Here is a 20391-nt window from a genome sequence, read left to right as displayed (position 1 = left end):
GCATTGAAGTGGGTAGTTTGCTGTGATCATTGGGCTTCATTATGATTATGAGTTAGTTTTTTTGAATAGCTCATGTACTACTCATGATGGTGCCTGAGTAGAAAGAGAACTAGTTTTCTACAGGTACAGTTACAGCAGGACCTTGCATCCAACTCTAGGTATACAACTTTGGTCTTATTTCTTATATCGACTCCACTGCTGCAGCCATCCTTCCACTTTTATGAGTAACAGCACCAACTTAATTGTTTGGAAAGATATTTGGAAAGGGAATGATTTCTCACATTCGAGCAACAGCCTATGTTGATTTGTTATTTTGCCGAAAATTAGATGAGAAGATCAACCACATGTCAAATATATTAGAAGATACAGTCGGCAGCTGTACAGTTTAGCTGGGCATAAAGACTGGAAGCATTGGACTCTGTCCAAAAGTCAAAGATATTCGTATGCGGGAATATACGTATACGGATATGTGAAGTAAGTTTTATGGTGGCAAAAATGTGATCCGATCAGCGACTCTGATCCGTGAGTTTTCTGATCCCGCTGCTCCACTAATGTGCGCTGTAGTGTGTTTACATTTCTTCTGTTGCTCAGGCAACATGTGCCTATCCGCTAACTCATGTCATCGCTGACATTTTCAACATATCATCCCACCTGCTTCAAGACAGCCACCATCATCCTTGTACCTAAAAAGTCTGCAAAGTCGATGATTTTCGAGCAAATCAAAAACAACATCCCAGCCAGCCTCAACCATCACCGGTTTGCATACAGAGCCAACAGATGCACAGAGGATGTGTCTCCACTGCATCTTTAAAATAACAACACCTACATCAGAATGTTGTTTGTTGATTTCAACACAATCTCTCCGTCAAACGAATTAGAAGACGGACCCCAGGTAGTTCAAACTGGCAGCCACACCTCCTCCGCTCTAGTGTCGAGCCCTCCAGGGGTGTGTGCTCAGCCTCCTGCTGTTCACAACTGGTGCTACCCCCGACATGAAGAGAACTCTGTTCTGAAGTTTGCAGATGGCACTACCGTAATCTGATCAGTAAATAATGCAAATCCCTGTGGCAAGATCTTGTTCACTTTTAAAGAAGAGCAATAGAAAGCATCCTGACTGGGAACAACTAAAAACTGTCATGGGATGTGCATGGCCCAGGACAACAGGGCTCTACAGCGGGTGATTAAAACTGCCCAGAACATCACGAGTACCCATCTACCGAAGAGGCGCCTGCGTAAGGCTGAGAGATATTAAAGGATAATATCCACCCCAGCCACAGCCTGTTCACCCTGCTGCCATCTGGCAAGAAACACAGAAGAATCAGCTGTCGTACTACCAGACTTCAGAACAGCTCATTTCCTCCGGCTGTGACTCCACCCTCCACGTATAATATAGCTTTGTTTTTGTTGTTTGTGTGTTTTTCGTATGTGACTACAAACTGCATTTTGTTGCACAACCCTGTTGTTTAATGGCAATGAACAAACCTTTGTAATCTTATAACCTGGTATGTTACAGTGGCGACTACAGGATGTTGCTCTTCAGAAAGCGTATTTCCCCGTGTTAAGAGGGGATTACTAGGAACATTGAAGGTGTTCTCACGATCTGTTAAATATCTAAATAAAGAGGTAGATGATACAGTTAACCTGCTTGTTTACAATCTGACCACTCGATTCTCGCACCAACTTTGTCGTAGCGTTGACACTGTGATCCCAGACCCCAGACATTACTTCATGAGTACAATGACATCATAATAGCTGTTGTTGTTTTTTTATCACAACAAAAATAACACAGGACTTTTTTTGTTGTCAGTATTTTTTCACTGAGGGCTGTTTCACTCTTCACTGTTATACTATTTGCTGTTCTAACTTTACCCAGAAGTGTTCTCGTCTTCCGGTCTCCTGACTCTCTCTCTTTTTCTCTCTCTCTGTCAGCTATAGGCCAGTTAACAGTAATTACGAGGTTCCTCGTTAATTAGCGAGGAGCACCCAGCTGTTTCAGCCCCACAAGACAAAAGGCCTTTAGCACACACATACACACGTACATGCACACACAAAGACATAGACACATACACGTGTACACACCTGGGTAGTCTTGGTAAAATGTCAGGGCTGTCCAGATTGTAATTGCAGGGAGATTTGCTGCCTCGTTCACAAAGCCGAGATAAACCACCTGACTGACACGCACAAACGGATGCACACAAACTCGCAAACACTCGCAGCACAAACACACTCACGAGTGGCCTCTCACACAGAAACACACACTCAACTGTTACAGAAAATCAATACCAAACCCTGTCTTTGGCACACACCATATTAGAGGTGAAGTGGTAACAAGTTGAACTACTTGGTTCATTTTTCAGTTGTAAATAACATCAGGTAATTGTTTTTATTGATGTCATTTGCGTGTTTCTTTCTTTCTTTCCAAAATAAATGTACTCCAGTTTTAAAATGAAGATGAATAAAATGTTGGTGCTTCAATGACATGCATTTACGCAAATACATATTCCAGTTTTTGGGAGGATGTATTTTCACACTAAGAGCATTCTCTGTTTGCTTTCACACACTCATTTATGTTATCAGTTAATTCTTCATGTTAACATTAAGCACTAATTAAGAGTCATTCCCACTAGTCTGCTGTGTTCTGGATGAACACAATCATAAAGACAAAACTTCTGTTGTGTACCGTACTTTCCGGACTATAAGCCCCACCCTCTAATGTTGAGAAGAAAACTGAATATGTACTTATGTAAGCCACATCGGACTATAAGACCAAATGCTACCCACGATTAGCATTAGCGATTAGCATTAGAGAATATAATATATCTTTGTATCCACCTTTGTACCGTATGTCTTTTCATGCTTCATACAGACATACCTACCGGTTCATGATGTGGTGTGTTCAAGGACCCAAATGCAGACTCAGGACAGCAGAGTTATATTGCAAACCAAGATGATTTATTTCTCTCACTCAAAAACACGCACACAAAAACACGCACACAAAAAAACTCTTGAACAAGTTCTGTAGAACTGTAGAACAAGTTTTGTAGAACTGGAAAAAACTGGAAAAAACGGTAATAAGTCAACTAGGAGGCGTTTCCACGCGCTCCGCACAGGTCCAAGCCGGTAATCCCTCTGATCCGAGCCGGAAAGTGGCTGGATCGACACAGGATCGCTACAGGATCGCAGAGGGGTTGCTGGTAGCAACTGTTCTGTGTCGGGAGCTAGTAAATGTTGTGTTAGACCGGAACCGGAAGTTGCGGTTGTTGTGGCGGAGGAAAGCTACAGAAAAATCTGTATATAAATCGCACCGGACTATAAGACGACGCCTCAAAGTGTGGGGTAAAAAGTAGCGGCTTATCGTCCGAAAAGTACGGTAGTTAAGATAAGGAAAGGAAGTGGGGCACCCTCTCTCTTAAGACCCCACAATCTTACAAATAATCACTAAATCATTTTGTGATTTGTGAAATACCAACAAGCATCTGGCGGTGCAACAGTTGCATGTGCCGTCTCCAACAGCTTTACTAAATGTGTAGACCCCTTTACTGTGAGTGAGCATAAGGATGTGTTTTTGTGGGCGGGGCGTAGGTGGAGGCAGAGTTATTCTCCAAACATGTTAGCTACGGTGGGAAGCAAGGATTGTTGACGTGTTTTTTTAACAATGGCTGGAGAAATGTCTGTGAATATGTACAGGGGATGATATTCAAATTTAATTTCATAATTGTGATGGCCAAAATAACAATCTTCAATACATGCTTAAAATGCTAAAAATGCCACTTAAACATATTGGAATAACTTTATCTGTATTTTCACATGACCTAATATTTTGATTGCATCAAAGATATGATACACATCTAATTTTTGTGGACATCCTTTTAGTGGAAAAAACAAAGAAACGTATCATCGTTTCACTTTTTTACCAGCAAGCTAGACAGATAATGTAAGTCAGTGATGTGAGGATATTCACGATTATCCCAAAAATGGATATTTACCACAATCAACTTATTGTGAGTTTTTTGTTTTTTAATCGCAATTTGATAAAATTATTTTTTTACTTTTTTGTATTTAAAATATACTGACATTTTCAATAGTACACTGCAAATATACTATCAAAGAATTGTACTTTCTGCAAATATATAAAAAGTATACAAAAGTCACGCTTTCACCTATTTACATTAAGTTGTTCCAATTTAGCACACAAAAATATGCTAAATACACTTCAAATTGTGCATAACTACTATTTAATCACAACTAAAATATGTTAAGTATAAAATATGTTGTTCCAAAATAGCACTCTTTAAGTATACTGATGATTCGTAGGGCTTCAAGTATACTCAAGTATGCTCAAATTAAATATACTTAGCATATTTATTTTTCACCTGGGTGCAGCCAAAGGTTCTCGCTTGCTGCTGCAGTTACCAGAAGGCGAAACTATCAACAACATTTTCTCTTCATCTTTCTAATACTTTCTGCATGAGCAGCTACGACAACTAACGTAACGATTAGCAAAAGGCTAAGATAAACAATTAGCTAAATTGTCCTCCAAATCGCTGAAACACTTTGCAATTGCTTTGAAACTATAGTCTAAAATCACAGTAAGTTATCTCAAGGTATGCATTGAAATTTCCAGTTGGAGCCGTACTGCCCCTCAATCCTGGCAATCTTGCGGGAGACATTTTGAAACGTTAGCCTGCTACTCTGAGGTGGTTTGTGTTTGCTTCGTTTTTCTTGTTTTGCCTCCAGCTAATGCCGTGACATAATCATGACTTTGGCACTAAAATAATCAATGCAGCCACGGCTGATTGACGACACTTTCTAACTACAGAGGGCATAGAGGTTTGGATAGAAAAACACCCACACAAGGTGCTCAGATAATTTGAAGTAAAACGATTTATTATGGGGGATTTATGATGTATCAGCTGAAAGTAATCATAGTATTGCCTTATCGCAACATTGGCAACAGTTGCACTACTGCGTGAATGACTTTATTTCCCCTCCAGAGATAATCTACAGCATATTAAATATTATTCAAAATGTACTTCCATTGACAGTTGAAAAACAGTAAGGGCAATGCCCCAAAATTGAACAGTCATATCACTTTAGGAGGAGGTCTGTGTCTGTGTGTGGGTGGATGCACATTGTGTGTTGGTGTTCCAGGCGGACTGTCTGCCACTTTCTACATGTGTGTGTGTCGATCTGTGTGTGTTAAATGTGATCTTGGCAGGTTCCTGAAAGCCTGCTGAGCTGTGAAGAGGAGGTGCGATTATAATTTCAGCACCACGCTGTTTCCTCCACAGTTACATCGGTACTTAGTACCTGCTACAGCTATTTCCCCTGGTGCTCTTACTCATAACTCTTCGCTCCAAGGGTACAGACAGCAACATCAGGGGTCAATTCACTTCCATCTACACCGAATTAAATAAAGTCTGAACAACGACAGCGATCAGGAGGCACACAGGAAGTGCTGTTCATCCAATCAAATTTGAGTCGAAATGAGAGATGCAAATTTACAATACTATGGCCTTGCTTCTTTTCTGACATTTTCTATCGCTCTCACCATTACCATTAGTAGTAGAAGTCATGTTTCTACATCGTGATTTCTCCTCATATGTCATGGGGCTCCTCAGGATGGCAGAAGGTTATTAAAGGTGTTGAACTAGACGTATCATCCATTTCCATTTGGAATGTTCAGTTATTTGGGGGTTTTCATAAAAAGCCTTTTGCTGTCAGTACGGACAAATACGATCAAGTAGGTTAACACGAACGTAGTGAAGCTTTGAGGAGCAGGGTAAGCCGATAGAGAGAACGAGGTTCTCTTGACTTTAAGAAAGCATGATGAGAATGATGAGTAGCTGTACTGACATTACCTGTGAAAGCAGGTGGGACTCTTTAACTAAGCCGTAATTAAATCCAAGACAGCAGACAGTTGTTTTATGCTCAGCACATCACTAGAAAGCATTCATTACGAGACGGAAAATCGAAGTTGACAACCGCAGTATGTTCAGACACGGCAACAAAAACGGTGGAGTGGACGGATGGATTGACACTACCTGTGCCTTGTCCACCGAGACGGTTTGTCAATCACACGCCTACATGAGTTTTGGTTCATAAGCCTTCGAATGAGATCCCTCACCTCAATGTGTTGTGTAAACTACCCGGCACGAAGACGAATGTGTCATGTTTGCCAACTGATTCTCAGAAGTCTTTAGTTCGAGCAGAGACCGTCCACAGCTCACGCTCAGTTGACACAACATCACGGTGCATTTAGTTGCCGCTCAGCACCAACAAAGCACTTCAACTAGCAGCAACAACAACAAAAAAGAAAAACACGCCCGAATGTGACAGCTTGTTCTCACTAATGCTCAAAGCCTGCAAGATAATAAGACAGCGTTTCACAATGCCACTACCACAGCTGAGTTCACACTCTGTTCAAACACTTCACATTAACTCACATTATTCCATCATCAGCGTCGAGATTGTCTTCACTCAGTTGTCTCCCGCAGCTTGGTGTGACTTGCTCAAGGACCCTTAAGCAGGCAGGGTACTTGCTTACACGGGCACTTGAACTCAGGTGGTGCTCAGATGTCTTCATGCTCCTTCACATACTAACTGCCGTGTTCTTTTTTTTTTTAAATGTTCTGTTTATTTCCTTTTATAAATTGCCATGATGAGAATGGCATCTTCTAAATGTAGTCTTTATGAATTTGGCGTAATTATAACCCAATTACTCTTGAGGTGTGTTCTATTGACCTCAATGTTTATTTTTAGAGTCAATAGAAAATAATACTAATCTTGTTTGTCTCCTAGATTTCATTGAATAAACAAAGGTCAAAACAAAAAACAGTTATTGCTGTGTTATGTGGGAAATTTGATTAAAACTGATGCAGAGTTGACAGCTCAGCAAAATTGTCACATAGCATTTCCACTTTTATTTATTCATGCAGATATATTCTTTTTTTGTGTTTGTTTAATTCATTCTATATTTGTATTTATTCCATACAGAAATGCAAAGTCCTGATTCTATGTTACCATTATATATAGACACCCAAACGCTACAAAAACACTTAACTGTAAGATTGTTGTTGACTCATATTTGCTGGCTATTCACGTTGTCTGTTGTGCTCTGTTCTGTAAATATACTGTGTACTCGATGCACAAAAGCCAGGGGAGAGAGAGACGAAGTTGCCCAGCAGCTCTGTTCATGGTGATAGCCTGGTCTTCTGTTCAAAATTGGCTAACAAGCACAAGTTATTGGTTTTGCTGTGCTGTGCAAAAGCAGAATAATAACGTCTGGTGCAACAGCAGAATAATAACGCCTGGCACTAATCTACAGCTCACAAGTCCTGGAATTGAACCCAACAGATCTATCAGCTGTTCAAATGTGAATCATAGGACTGTCTCAGGGTAAGTGAGTTATCACTCCTAATGACTGAAGTAGACTGGTCAGTAAGAACGAAACATCCAACATGTAAATTCACATCCTTAGCATTTTTATGGAAAGATCAAACCTCTTCTCCTCTGCATGACTAAAAGTAAGTACATGTTGTAGCTGGATTACTACTTATGTCCCCATCGAACACAAGTCAACAATTAGCATGAGACATGACATGAGAGAAGTAGCAACAAACAGAAGAGTTTGGTTTGACCCACTTCCTTGGAAAATCCATCAAGCTCATCAAGCTCACATACATTTAAAGGACAAATGAATAGAATATCCACATAATCCGTAATCCTCCTCTATGTCATGATGGTGAACAACAGTTTGCCTTTTATTTCAACTGTAATTGAAAACACGAAATAAATCACTGAAGTCTTGCTTAATGGCTTAATGGCTTCACCAGATCTGCACGAGAGGAGTCCTTTAAGTTCAATACTACATGCATAAGCAAATGGCATGAAATTCATATTTAAACTTCGGGTGGCTGAAGTTTTCTGAACGTTCCCAGCCGGTTATATGTTCAGCCAAAGTGGCTTTCAGATCAGAACAAACGGAACTTTTGTCACATTTGTCATTTACCGTCAAACACTTGATGTCAGAAGTCATGCATAAGGAATAACTCGTATAACATCAGCTCATAGATAGTAAATAAATGACCAATGAGATATATCTGTGTTCTCTTCCAGAGGTGCTCATCTCTCTTCACTCTAACTGAACTAAATAAGGGGCAAACTGAACAACACAAAAGTTATACCTCCCATATCTGAGCAGAGATGCTTTGTGGAGCGCTGCTTGGATGACTTTTGTGGAGTAGAAGAAAAACCTTCAGTCCAAAGAAATGTCTTTTGAATGCAGTGACCTTTGTGGCCCACGTGGAGTCAGAGGTCCCTTTTGTTTGACTGGATTTTAATTCTGTTGATTTGTGTTCCATCAAAAGGACCAATTTTGATCCAGTGACTCAAATCCCTTTATCTTTCAACCGCTTTTATCCTTTTATCTTTCTGTTTCTTTTGATCTCAGAAACTCATTTCAGCTCAACCTCTGCCAGCCATTTGGAAATTGGCGAGTACATAAAATAGCCTCTTGCTTCCTTTGTTGGAGGATATGCACTAAATTACCTTCAGGAGATCAGCAGCGAGGCGAACACATCACCTGGCAGAGCGAGAGTTGCTATCAGACCATATGTGGGATCGATTGGTTTAAGACATTTCTACTGTATAATTCAATGTTGACAATGTTAATATTGTATGACTGTACAGTGCTGTATCTCTAAGTTACTGTGTTGTGATGTTCAATATACTTCCAGTTTTAATTTGTTTCTCTTTTTTACCATTTGTTAATCTGATGCACCAAGATATTGATTTGTAATCTTTCTCTGTCCTCTCAAAAAAACAAACATGACAACATAATATTACAATATCATTATATATTCTATAATAGTGTATAGCTCTATTCAAATATAAATGTCCACTGTGATTGGCATGGACTGCGTGGTATGTGTTGGACTTATTCAACTTATTTACCCTAAACTTTTTCTCTTAACTTGGAAGGAGAAAGACAAAAAATGTGATTATGGTTTTCTATTAGCAAGAAAATGTAGATTAAATAGTTTGCCGTTCTTTTCAAGCCAAATAGGCACTTAGCTACTTAGTCGGAGGATTTTCAAAACCACATAAAAACCTAAAGGATCATTGGCCCCAAATGTAAAAGAAATAAAGTGTATCACAGGAAGCCGGCCAAAGAAGAAAATAATCTTTTAGCTTAATGATTATCAATATCATTTACTGAGTTGTTCATGTGACTCAGAGGCTTGTACGAGGGATTATCAGTCAATACTCAACATGTGACCACAAAGGTCCATATGGCATATCGGAATCAACCCAGGTGCACTACCAACAAGTAAGTCAATAGTAAACGCGTAATCAGATATGTACAACACAATACTCTGATGATCAATCACATACTGTATATCAATCAATAGGGCACATTCAAATGGGATTGTTAAATCCAGCATTTGTTTCTCCACTGATTTTCTATAAAAAAATGAAATCCAAGACGGAGAGTGAAACAGGTGAGAAATATCCTCCACAGAGACTAAAACATTCAACAAGGAGAGATGACAGATTGGGGCCATGTGTGTTGCGGTGTCAAGTTTGAATGCGACGGTATGGTTGAGCATCTGGTCTCTGTCTGACCCGGTGACCGTGAGTAGGGTCACCGGGTCAGACAGAGACCAGAGACAGAGACCAGATGTGGGGCGAAACAGACGGCCAGTGTCAAAACATCAAAATTGACTGTTATCCACCGAAACACCCTGCTGGGCTTTTATCCAAGAGCTGCATGCCATCTCCTCTGGGAAGTCTGTGCTTGCAAACTTTCGTTTCTCTGCAAACCAAAGTAAGTTTGTTCGTGTCAATAACGTCTTGCCTTCCTTTTTGCTGCATCTGCTTTGTTTCTCCTTTGTTTGCTCACAATTTTAAGTTTAAAAAAAATGTTCTAGGCTGTGTGCGTGTGTCCACATGAAGAAAGACCAAATTGGTGCCTATGAGTTATTTTTTTATATTTGTATATATGGTATATACACACACATTAACTCTAACAGTAGCTGTCTTGTTTACCGTCCCTACCTGCCCTGCAGAGGTGTTCTCCTTTTTGGAGCATGCTGGCGGTCACCCAAGCGTGAAAGCTTTAGAAAACAGCAATTTGAACTGAAGACTTGCAATAAACACTGGTGTAAAAATAGGACTTTTAGACTCTCAGACTGTCTGGCTGCACAGTCTCTTTGGGGTAATTATATAGCCAGCTATGAAGGACCAGTTCCCTTTCACTTGTATGTTTTTGTAGAATCTTTGCGCCACAATGAATCATTCAGTGTTACAGTATATGGTGAAACATAGCATGCACCAATGTTATTACTCAGAGCAGAACAGAAGAGAGGAAAAGGAGAGGAGAGATGTTAGGGAAGCAGGTGACAGCAGTAGCCCCCAGCTGTGAACTGAGTGCGCCCAGAACCAGCCTGACAGGGCCTGCTGGGAAAATGAGTCTTCTCTGGGAATGGAGCAGACAAGCACACGCATGCATGTGTGTGCACACACACACACACACACACACACACACATACAGGAAGGCATCTTGTGCACATAAAGACACACACATACATAGACAGAATGAACGACAAGTACAAAAAGGCTCCCAAGGCGCAAGACTGAAGACAGGAAATACATCATCACTTAGGAAGGAAATGCATCACCTGCAGAGCTCTGACACTCCGAGGCAATAATGCACAGAAATAATCCAAATACTTCCTGGCTTGCAAAGATTTAGACATGATGTGAAATGTCACATCAAAAGAAGAAAAAAAATCTTTAAGATCAGGGTGAGGCGGTGTGTGTGTGTGTGTGTGTGTGCGTGTGTGTGTGTGTGTGTGTGTGTGTGATGTCTGCTGACAGCTATGTTTCTGTGGGTTAGGGGCACATGGGCATACCTGTCATCACACACCAGGTCTAAGCACATAAACACAAAAACACCTCCTGTTGGCTCTGTGCTTTTCTCTCCCTTCCAATACCCTGTAGTCGAAGAAATGCCATTATCTTTCTTGTTTCTTGTTTCTGTTGTGTGAAATGCCCTTCATAGGAATGATTAAACCAACGATAGCACTTTACATATGTTCAAAAATACAACTTGATGGTAATTTAAATTGTTGATTGAGTAATCAAATTACCTTCATGCCCGTGTCATGTCTATAAAAATAATCAAACTGTAGCTTCTCAGTAATGAGTCCCCTTAAGCCTCTTTGTTGACGTCTAACTAATGCATGAACATCTCACTGAACGAATGCTTTCTTCAACCTACGCTGACACAAACCATGTGCTACATTTGCTTTTGTTAAAAAATGGCTGTATATTTTATAAATATGTCAAGCTGAACTTACTATGTTCCTCATGAGGGAACAAGAAATTCATCAAGGTGGATTGAAACAACATTTGTTTTGTGATATTAGCCGACAATAAACTGGTTTTAGGTATTTTATTTGCCTCAGAAACGTTTCGTTTTTGGCACATCTTTTATATTTGTACCGTCACAACCCCGGGGTATCACAGGCTTTCTTAATGTGCCCAACATATTATGTGTGTCTGTATTTCATTGCTAATTGATGCACTAATTGATGCATTGCTAATTGATGCACTATACTAACAGCTGAAATGATTTTAATGCTCTCATTGTTGCCGTAGCAACAATCTTGCTCCAAAAATCGGATGTAAGAGCAGAGCAAGGAACCATAACACGGTAGAAGGAATATCGGTAAATGTGTGTAATTACAAACTGAGTGTTTTGAATTGTTTGATGAAATATCTCTAATAAATGTGGAGTTAATGACTTGTTCAATTACAATGTCAAACTACAAATCATACGTCTGAACAAATCATACGTCTGATTCAGTGGGCAGAGCACATCATGTCATTCATCAGCACTTTATTTCATATTCGTAAAAAAAAAGACCCTCACTGCTGGTACATCATGTGCACATAATTACCTACAACAATACGAATATCCATGTTGCACTTATTGTATTCGTTTGTTTCTGCACTGTACGTTGGCTCTGGTTTATGCTCTTAGATGCTTGTTTAAACAAGGAGATGCACTTATCTTGAATAACTGTTGAATACACTTATTGTAAGTCGCTTTGGATAAAAGCGTCTGCTAAATGACTTTAAATAAACTGTTGATTGACGACATGATTTGGTCCGTGGGAGCTTTTGTGATGAACACCGACCGTCAACAACCTTTGCTTCGCCTTTATATTCTGCAGCATTTGTGTTGTTTCACTTTGCATTGCTCTCGTGTGAAATTCCTGTCAGCCACTGCATGTGTTCTCCCCCAGAGAGGGCGCGGTCCTTAAGGGCATCAGTGTCTCCCTCAAGGACAGTCTGACAGGGACAGACTGTCAACAGGGATCGAACCTCTGACCGACATTTCTGTTTATACGCCCGTCCATCGATATAGAAGGGTTACTATATCGACTATTTTCCATTTTAACCCAAGCTTTTGTCTCCGATGAAATAGCTCCTCCTTTACTGCCCATATTTCCTGTGTCTTGACATGGACTAGAACACCACACACACACACACACACGCACCAAGAGGGAGCACCAGCTGGATATGAGATGGCCTGTCTTTGTTAATTTCGCATCTGCATTTCCTGTAACGTGTTCCTATAACGAGTGTGTGCGTGCGCTTGTGTGTTTACCGTCACAACCCCGGGGTATCACAGGCTTTCTGAATGTGCCCAACATATTATGTGTGTGTGTGTGTGTGGGCGGCTTGTGTGTTAGTGCATGTGCCCACTCAACATGTTCACGTCATGTCTGCTTCTACTCATCTTTGAAATAATGAAGAGGATATGGAAGACTGACAGATTGTGTTCATGTGTGCAGTGTAGCCGTGTGTGTGTGTGTGTGTGTTTGTGTAGATACAAAAAGCTTGTGTTTTTTCAGAAACCGTATATCGCCCAAAAGTCACCTTCTCAGTCATTGAGAAACACAGATGATTTTCCCAATTTGACAGGCCTTTAATCAGAGCCTTGTTTCATGTTGGGAACACTTCATAGCGATTTAAGCGGTGCGTTTGATTTGTGTGTACGTGCGTGCATGTGCATTTAGTGGAATTCTGGAGGAAATACACACAATTATAATAAAGTTGCAGTGACAAAACACATCAGAGACACATTAAAGATATACTTTGTAGAATTCCATCACAGCATCACAGTCCATGGCAGAGCCATCTTTGCTGATGGCTCCTGCAGGATGCCCACCATGTATTTGCATTCAATTATGATGAATTATGCTTATACTTATTACACTCATGACACCAGCCTGTAAATGCACATTTTCCAGTAGACCTTGGAGGGAAAAGAGCAATTGTATATAAAAGGCTGTTATGGATCCACAGGGCCCGGGAACAGCTGGAACAGCTCGCTGGAGTGCAGTCTCTCTTTAGTCCAATTTGCATGGCAAAATTATCATTTCTTTCAATTTAGCAGCCTGTTCAATATGTGCAAGCTGGCATCTCGAAAGAAATCATAGAAGGCGAACACAAATATGGAATACACGGGTGGATTTGGCTCTTTAGCGATTCAAAAAACACTTCATCCTGATGGCAATCTGTGTTGGAGGAATTAAATAAGCACCCTGTTTGTTGGCTAAGAGAGAAAACAAACATGAGAGATTATCAGAGCTGAACCCAGTGAGCACCCACCTATTAAAACAAACCCACCAGGGACAGGGGCGGAGAGAGCAGAGGCAAAACTATAGGATGAAAGGAAAGGAGGGAAGAGGAGAGATGTGGGAAGTGAGAAAAGGTGGTGATTAGAAATTCACCATGGGTGAATGTTGGTCGGAGGAGGCGGGGGGGGGGGGGGGGGGGGAGAAGAATGGGCGATTAGGGCCCGAGGAAGATGGATGGAGAGGAAAAATATGTATGGAGCAGCCCAAGTATCAAGGATAAGCATACACGCAGCAATACTTGCTCATTACTCAACGGGGGGAGTTCCCAGTAGTAACACCACACGAGCACAAAATAAATCGTAAAAGACAAGAGAGGGAGAACTGAGATCATGATGCCCTCTAATGTTGGAAAAATATCAAAGGCTTCAGATTATTTAGGAAATAGGAAGCAACACTTGCTCGGAGGATTAAGGGCCACCTCTATCCAAGTAATCCATTCACAGACAACTATTTTTCATCAGGAAAACAAGCTTTTGGGGAATATTAACGCTGTCCAGATCAGCAACGTACTGAACCAGATATGTTCATATTGAATGCATCAGCAAAATCTTCCCTGTTAACGTTGGTCCAACGGTATTTGAGATAGGGTTACATTTATGGATTTATGGAAATAAAGCCACCAGGTTAAGGAAAAGATTGTGCTTTTGGTTAAAAAACATTCGCTGGAAGTATGAGCATGAGTGAATTCAGCCGAGAAAACGCAAAGAGACGGCGTATCCCTGTGCTCGTCAATGCGGGCATCTTTTCTTTTCTTTTGCCTCCGAGCTCACCATTAAGCCTCGTTATTAATTGTGCGTAGAATATCAATCGATAATTGACAAGCAGAGAACGATTACCAAAATACTCCAGCAGTAGCTAACACAGGTAAATGATTAGCAGCGGGCGTATTAATGGACAAGATCAATCAATGGCTTATAATTAACGTCGGAGTTGTCGTCCGCACCAATCAATCTCTGATATGACGGCTTATGAAACCTGGTTGGAGAAACCCTTCCACTGGGCAGCCTGTCCAATTTTAACACTGATGACCAGCATTAAATGACTATACGCTACCACGGGGTGACTGATAAATTTCAATTTGGCCATGTTGCAAGAACAAAGCACTACATTTCCATGGCTCGTGTATATAAATCAAATTCGCTATTTTTAGCCGCGGGTTTTAATTACTTGGGTCACCGCGCTGCCTTTGACGAACCTGTTTGAATCCCTAACCCCAACGATGGCCACCAATGGATTACCCGACTGTCTCAAATATAATTAGTGCTCGGCGATTGATCCGCGTTGGTCCTTTGATTGAGTGCCGATGAAATCCGTGCCGTCGGTAAACCTGCGATAGGGTTCATCCTAAAAGGCAGGCGGTGAAAAGAAGCTCAGGCACAGATCGGTTGCAAAAAGGTGCAGGTTGTGATGTTGGACGCCGCTCTCGGTTCGATTCTGACAGGCTGAATGTAGCCCGGAATACATTGAAGCGCCTGGGAGACGGTGAGAAATGTGTGTGTGTTTTTTTTTGTCTTGTGTGCATGTGCGCTTTGAGTATGTTTGGTGAGTAAATTAAGCCTCTGGAGCCACAGGACAAATCTGACAGACGAAAAGGAAAGAGTGGGAGCCCGGAGGAGAGATGAGAGCACAGAAGAAGTGCTGAGCGGAGGAGAGGATAAACAGGGGGGGGGGGACAGGAAGAGGGGAGGAGAGGTGGAGTTAAGCTGAGCGGAGCAGCGGGGAGGAGAGCAGATGAAACAGACACCAGGGGGATCAGAGGGGGGGGGGCGGGGGGCAGAGGACACTTATGGCAATTTTTCATCATCTGACTGCGAGAGAAACTTAAGTTGAGGGTGATTTCTCGACATCAATACCAAGCTTTATTTTTTTTTTATTACGAGGCATTCAAAAGCGAACAAAAAAAGAGGGTCCAAAGCAAGCTGGAGAGTTGAAACCTCTCACCCTCCTGACCTGCTTTAACTACACAGAGACTGTGTGGAACACTCGCTGCTCTATTAGAACCCCGGCATCAGGACAAAAGGATGCTACCTCTTTAGGAAAAATGGCGCCGCAGCTCTCTCTGTGTCGAGTGTGTTATTAAGCAAGTTGAGAAATTAGCGTTTTTGTCCACTGGCTTCAGCGCTGTGTGAATCCATTACCGCCTACTTCATTACTTCACCTTTTAGATTGCTTTTTAGAATAGAATTGCAGGTCCATACAATGATTGGTTACCTGCCAAAGGGCCGGTATAGACTAATTCGCCAGCCACAGCCAAAAGTGTAACAGCATTTTGGCCGCTGGCTGGTTTTAATTTTCCAGCCTCTTTTTTTTTTATTTAAAGCCTTGGTCCCCAAAATGTCCGCATGGATCAAGGGGACATTTAATTACACATTTATTCACCTTGCTTTCCAGCCTTGACACACACAAAATGAAAAAAAGGATTTATTTGGGGGGGTTCCAATTTACGAATCTACCTTTGACATTTTATTCATCATAATTGAAATTCGCATTTAGCTAAAAGTGTGAGCCAGCCTCCAATAGACTACATTTATTCCACGAGGAGTCTGGAAGTGCCTGATACTATGAGGACTCTCACAGGCAGCCGTGAGGAGATCAGTGCCAAGATCTGTGCCCCAAAGGGTTTCAAATTAGATCCTTTGTGCCTGAGGAAAACCCACCGTTCTTGTCCTCCTGTTAGCTTGACAGACTGCAAATCTCAATCTCTCATGTGTCCATCAGAGTGAAGCATACAGAACAAAAAAAATCCTTTCCACAAAGGCTGCAGATTCCTGTTTTTGGTTGGTTTCTTTTTTTTTTTTAGAGTGAAACTAGAATCAGATATAGTGCAAAGCCAAGTGTCTAGATGTTGCTGGTGTCATTGTATCTCTGCTCCGTCAGCCTACACATGGTCTCCTCACTGGAGTGGCATGCGGACTTTACAATGGCGCACACAGCCTCCGCGGCAGTTATTGAGGTTTCCTTTGTCGTCTTGGACAATTTACAAACAAACACAAAAGTCCACCTTTCTGCTCGCCAAATCTCTTTCTGTGACCAAATCCACCTGGCTTGGTGCTGCCAGCAGCTCGAGTGTCTTTAAACTTGCTCCGTCTCTTTCTATGGCATTATTTCTCTCTTTTTCTGTCACTCAACTCTCTCTTTCCCTCCTTTCCTCTCCTCCTCCCTAACGAGCCCATTTTCAGTCTCTCCCCTCCCCCCCCCTCTTTTCTCCTCCTCCCTGTCTTTTTACTCCTCCACTCCATCCTCCTCTCCCTTCCTCTGCTCGAGATACGGTGATGAATATTTTCCATACCACTGAAGCCTCACCTGCTGCAGCACTGGGTGTGTTTGCATGAGTGTATATATGTGTGTGTGTGTGTGTGTGTGTGTGTGTGTGTGTGTGTGTGAGTGTGTGCACGCGCTCACACTCAAATGTGTGTGTTCATACGGCATTTCTGAACAAGATGAGAGCAACTAAAAATGGAAAGCAGAGGAAGACCAAGACGCAGACCGACAAAGAAAGTGGGAGAGAGTGCTGTACTGTGAATATGTTAACATTTTATTTCACCCAAGAAGGAAAGAGGGAGAGACAGAGGGGAGGGGGAGAGGGAGACAGAGTGGGGGGGACAAAGTACGAAAGTGTGTAAGAGAGACAGAGAGCGAGAAAAAGGGAGACTCCGCCATTATATCACGTCGTTTAACTGAAATAGGGTAGAAAATTAACAAATAGGCATGGTGGCAGATATTTGGGGATAAAATGCTGTGTAAGGCTCTGGTCTCATCACGATAAACAACTCACGTTCACACACACGCACTAACACTCACGCACAGACACACACTCACGCACAGACACACACACACTTTGGTATAAGCAGCTCACGTTAGCTGCCCAGCCCAAGAGCTACCGCAAGAATATTTATTGGCTACCGGCTCAATGGCTGTATTGAAGAGAAGGAGAGAGAGGGAGAGGAGGAGAGGGAGAGAGGGGGAGAGAGAGAGAGAGGAGGAGAGGAAGAGAGGAAGAGAGAGAGAGAGGGAGAGAGGGAGAGAGAGAGGAGAGGGAGAGAGAGGAAGAAAGGGAGAGAGAGAGAGAGGGAGAGCGGGAGAGATGAAGAGAGGGAGAGAGAGAGGGAGAGAGGGAGAGAGAGAGAGAGGAAGAGAGGGAGAGAGAGAGAGGAAGAGAGGGAGAGGGAGAGAGGAGGAGAGGAAGAGGAAGAGAGAGAGAGGGAGAGAGGGAGGAGAGGGAGAGAGAGAGAGAGGAAGAAAGGGAGAGAGAGAGAGGGTGAGCGGGAGAGATGAAGAGAGGGAGAGAGAGAGAGATGGGAGGAGAGGGAGAGAGGGAGTAAGAGCAAACTGAAGCAAGCAGAAAATGAGGAAAGAGGGAAAGAGGCTGTTGCAGGTTCTATCCTTCTTTCCCTTCATCCTCCCTGTAAGCCAATTTCTATTTCTCCTCTTTCCTCTGCAACACACCATACATCCACGCACGCACGCGCCCGCACGCACATATCCCCTCTCACTCACACACATGCACAGACATCCTCACGCGTACGCAGACACCATCACACTGACACACACACGCTTTCTTCACCCCACACGCGCACACAAGAAGCAGCATCTTTCTTTTTACTGCAGAAGAAGAAAAAAAACTCAGCACGCAGTCTCACCCAAACCGCGAGTGTGCGCGTGAGGGCGTTCATGTCACTGCGTGTGGAGTGCTCTTTTGACTCTGTGTGTGTTTTATGTGTGTGTGCGTGCGTGTCACATCCCCCTTACCTTGCGCGCGCGAGGAGAGCGAGCTCAGAACGAGACTCCACAGAAAACAGCGCATCACCGTCATTCCTCCGTCAGTCATCCTCTCGTTCATCCCTCTGATCCTCCTCTTCGCCGTCCCCCTCTTCATACTCCTCTTTGGCGACGCGGGGTGCGCGAGACAGCGTTCCGTGCCGCTATTAGTAATATTATTAACAGCAATGCATCTTCCGCGAGCCGAGCGCGAGCCCTCTAAGCTCTCACCGGGCCGCATGCTGCTTCACATCCAGAGAAACGGAGGGAGAGAGAGAGAGAGCGCGAGAGAGAGAGAGAGAGAGAGGGGGAGAGGGCGAGAGAAATAGGGAGGGAGAGAGAGATGTGGGGGACGCGTGCGTTTTCTTTGCCTCCTCCTTCTAACATAGACGAGATAAATCCTTCATATCCCAAAATGAATTCAGTGAACATCCAGAGAGAGAGAGAGAGAGAAGCAGAGGGGGAGATGGGACGGGCACACAGGTTGTCTCTGTCTTTAAATCCACTCTCCGACGCTTGCCGTCAATATCTCTCTATTCCGTCCCGTTCTCTTGCAAACGAGTGCTAGAGAGTCAGGGAGAGCTTCAAATCCACACTGCCTCCGGGCTACATCCCTTTTCCATTCTGAAATATCCCGCTTTTATTTGGCTTTCTCCCCCCCCCCCACGTCCTTAATAGCCTCTCCTCCCGTGTCGTTTCGCACGGTACGAGTCTCCTTTCCTGTCTCTTGTAAAAATCCCCTCTGCGGTGTGTCCGGTCCCCTTGGTGTCTCGAGAATGTACAGGGGGATTTGTTTGAATTTCTTTTTAGCGGCCGGATAACCCTCCGCTCATCCGTCTCTTCACTCGTGCGTCTGTCAAACCTTCCTCTTCTTTTCCTCCTTTCCTCTCACAGACAGCCGCGAGCAAAATGTTGCATCTTCACCCCTCCTGAAAGAAGACAAAATGAATCACTCTCTCGTGTGTCCACCATGCATCTGACTTTCACATAAGCGTCACCATCACTCATTCCTTTTCAATTGCCTTACCAAACAAGCCAAACCGGAGCTTGCTCGTCACGTGGAGACAAGTCCTCCTTTAGTTCTCCGTGAAAGTCCGACGAGAAAAAGATCAAATGACAATTCCAGTTGTTGTCAGAAATCCAGAGGCGACGTGCATCATCCCCTCTGGTCGGTGCACTTCGGTCTATTCTCCCGGTGGAGCGGCTGGTGCGTCTCTTCCTTCTCCCCGCCAGTACAGAAATGCTGCCTTCAAGTGCTCCTCGTAAGCTCCTGCTTCCACTCACGTGCTGTTGCTCGGAAATAATAGCATAAAATGGACTCTGGTAACAGTAGACTGTTGTTTGGGTGGATGTTGGTATCAGGCTGTACGCAGAGGATACTCTTTGCTGTTGCAGCGCTGTGAACAGGACGCAAAATGCACGAGCGTCCACTGGCACAGAGGGCGCATGCCCAAACTTTACCTATGGATGCCCAAATTTGACCAAAACAAAGGGAGACAAAACCAAGCCACATTCAATAAAATGAAAGCACACGAGAGGAATATAACACTGCCCTTTCACAGTGACCACACACTGAGCTGTATCCAATAGTCACAAGGACCAGCCAATAATAGTTTGCCCGGCATCACTCATTGATCCACTTGTCCGCTGAAATGAAATCAATACAAGGAAGAGTTTGGGATTTGGTGGCACATGATGGACGCAGACGCAAATCCATTCGCCATGTCAAGTGAGGCTGTTGAGTTCTTCATGGCAACTAATGGTTTTCTTGTCAATATTTGTGAATGTTAAGTAGCAGTGTGCGAATTCAACTATGTTAGCTGCTACGCTGCGATATCAACCCGGTCCACAGGGGAAATGGGAAAATGCAGTAAAACATCAACAAAGAATGATTACTATATTCATATTTTATCTGATA

At 42.9% G+C, this 20391-nt stretch overlaps 1 protein-coding gene across 2 annotated transcripts in view; it reads right to left on the bottom strand.

Annotated features, from left to right (window-relative positions):
- The window catches only part of csmd3b (CUB and Sushi multiple domains 3b), a gene marked incomplete at its 3' end in the record, with an annotated part of 316085 nt that extends 297516 nt beyond the window's left edge, over positions 1–18569 (bottom strand). For both annotated transcript variants that reach the window (XM_079288066.1, XM_079288067.1), the window contains exon 1: positions 18465–18569. In XM_079288066.1, the coding sequence (XP_079144192.1) occupies positions 18465–18555 (91 nt within the window). In that variant the 5' untranslated portion in view covers positions 18556–18569. The remainder of the gene's footprint in view (positions 1–18464) is intronic.
- Positions 18570–20391: the final 1822 nt, after the last annotated feature.

The sequence above is a fragment of the Melanostigma gelatinosum genome, assembly GCF_949748355.1.
Source record: "Melanostigma gelatinosum genome assembly, chromosome: 17".
Lineage (NCBI taxonomy): Eukaryota > Metazoa > Chordata > Actinopteri > Perciformes > Zoarcidae > Melanostigma > Melanostigma gelatinosum.
The sequence above is the reverse complement of the archived record's forward strand: the minus strand, read 5'-3'. Positions and strand labels throughout refer to the sequence as shown.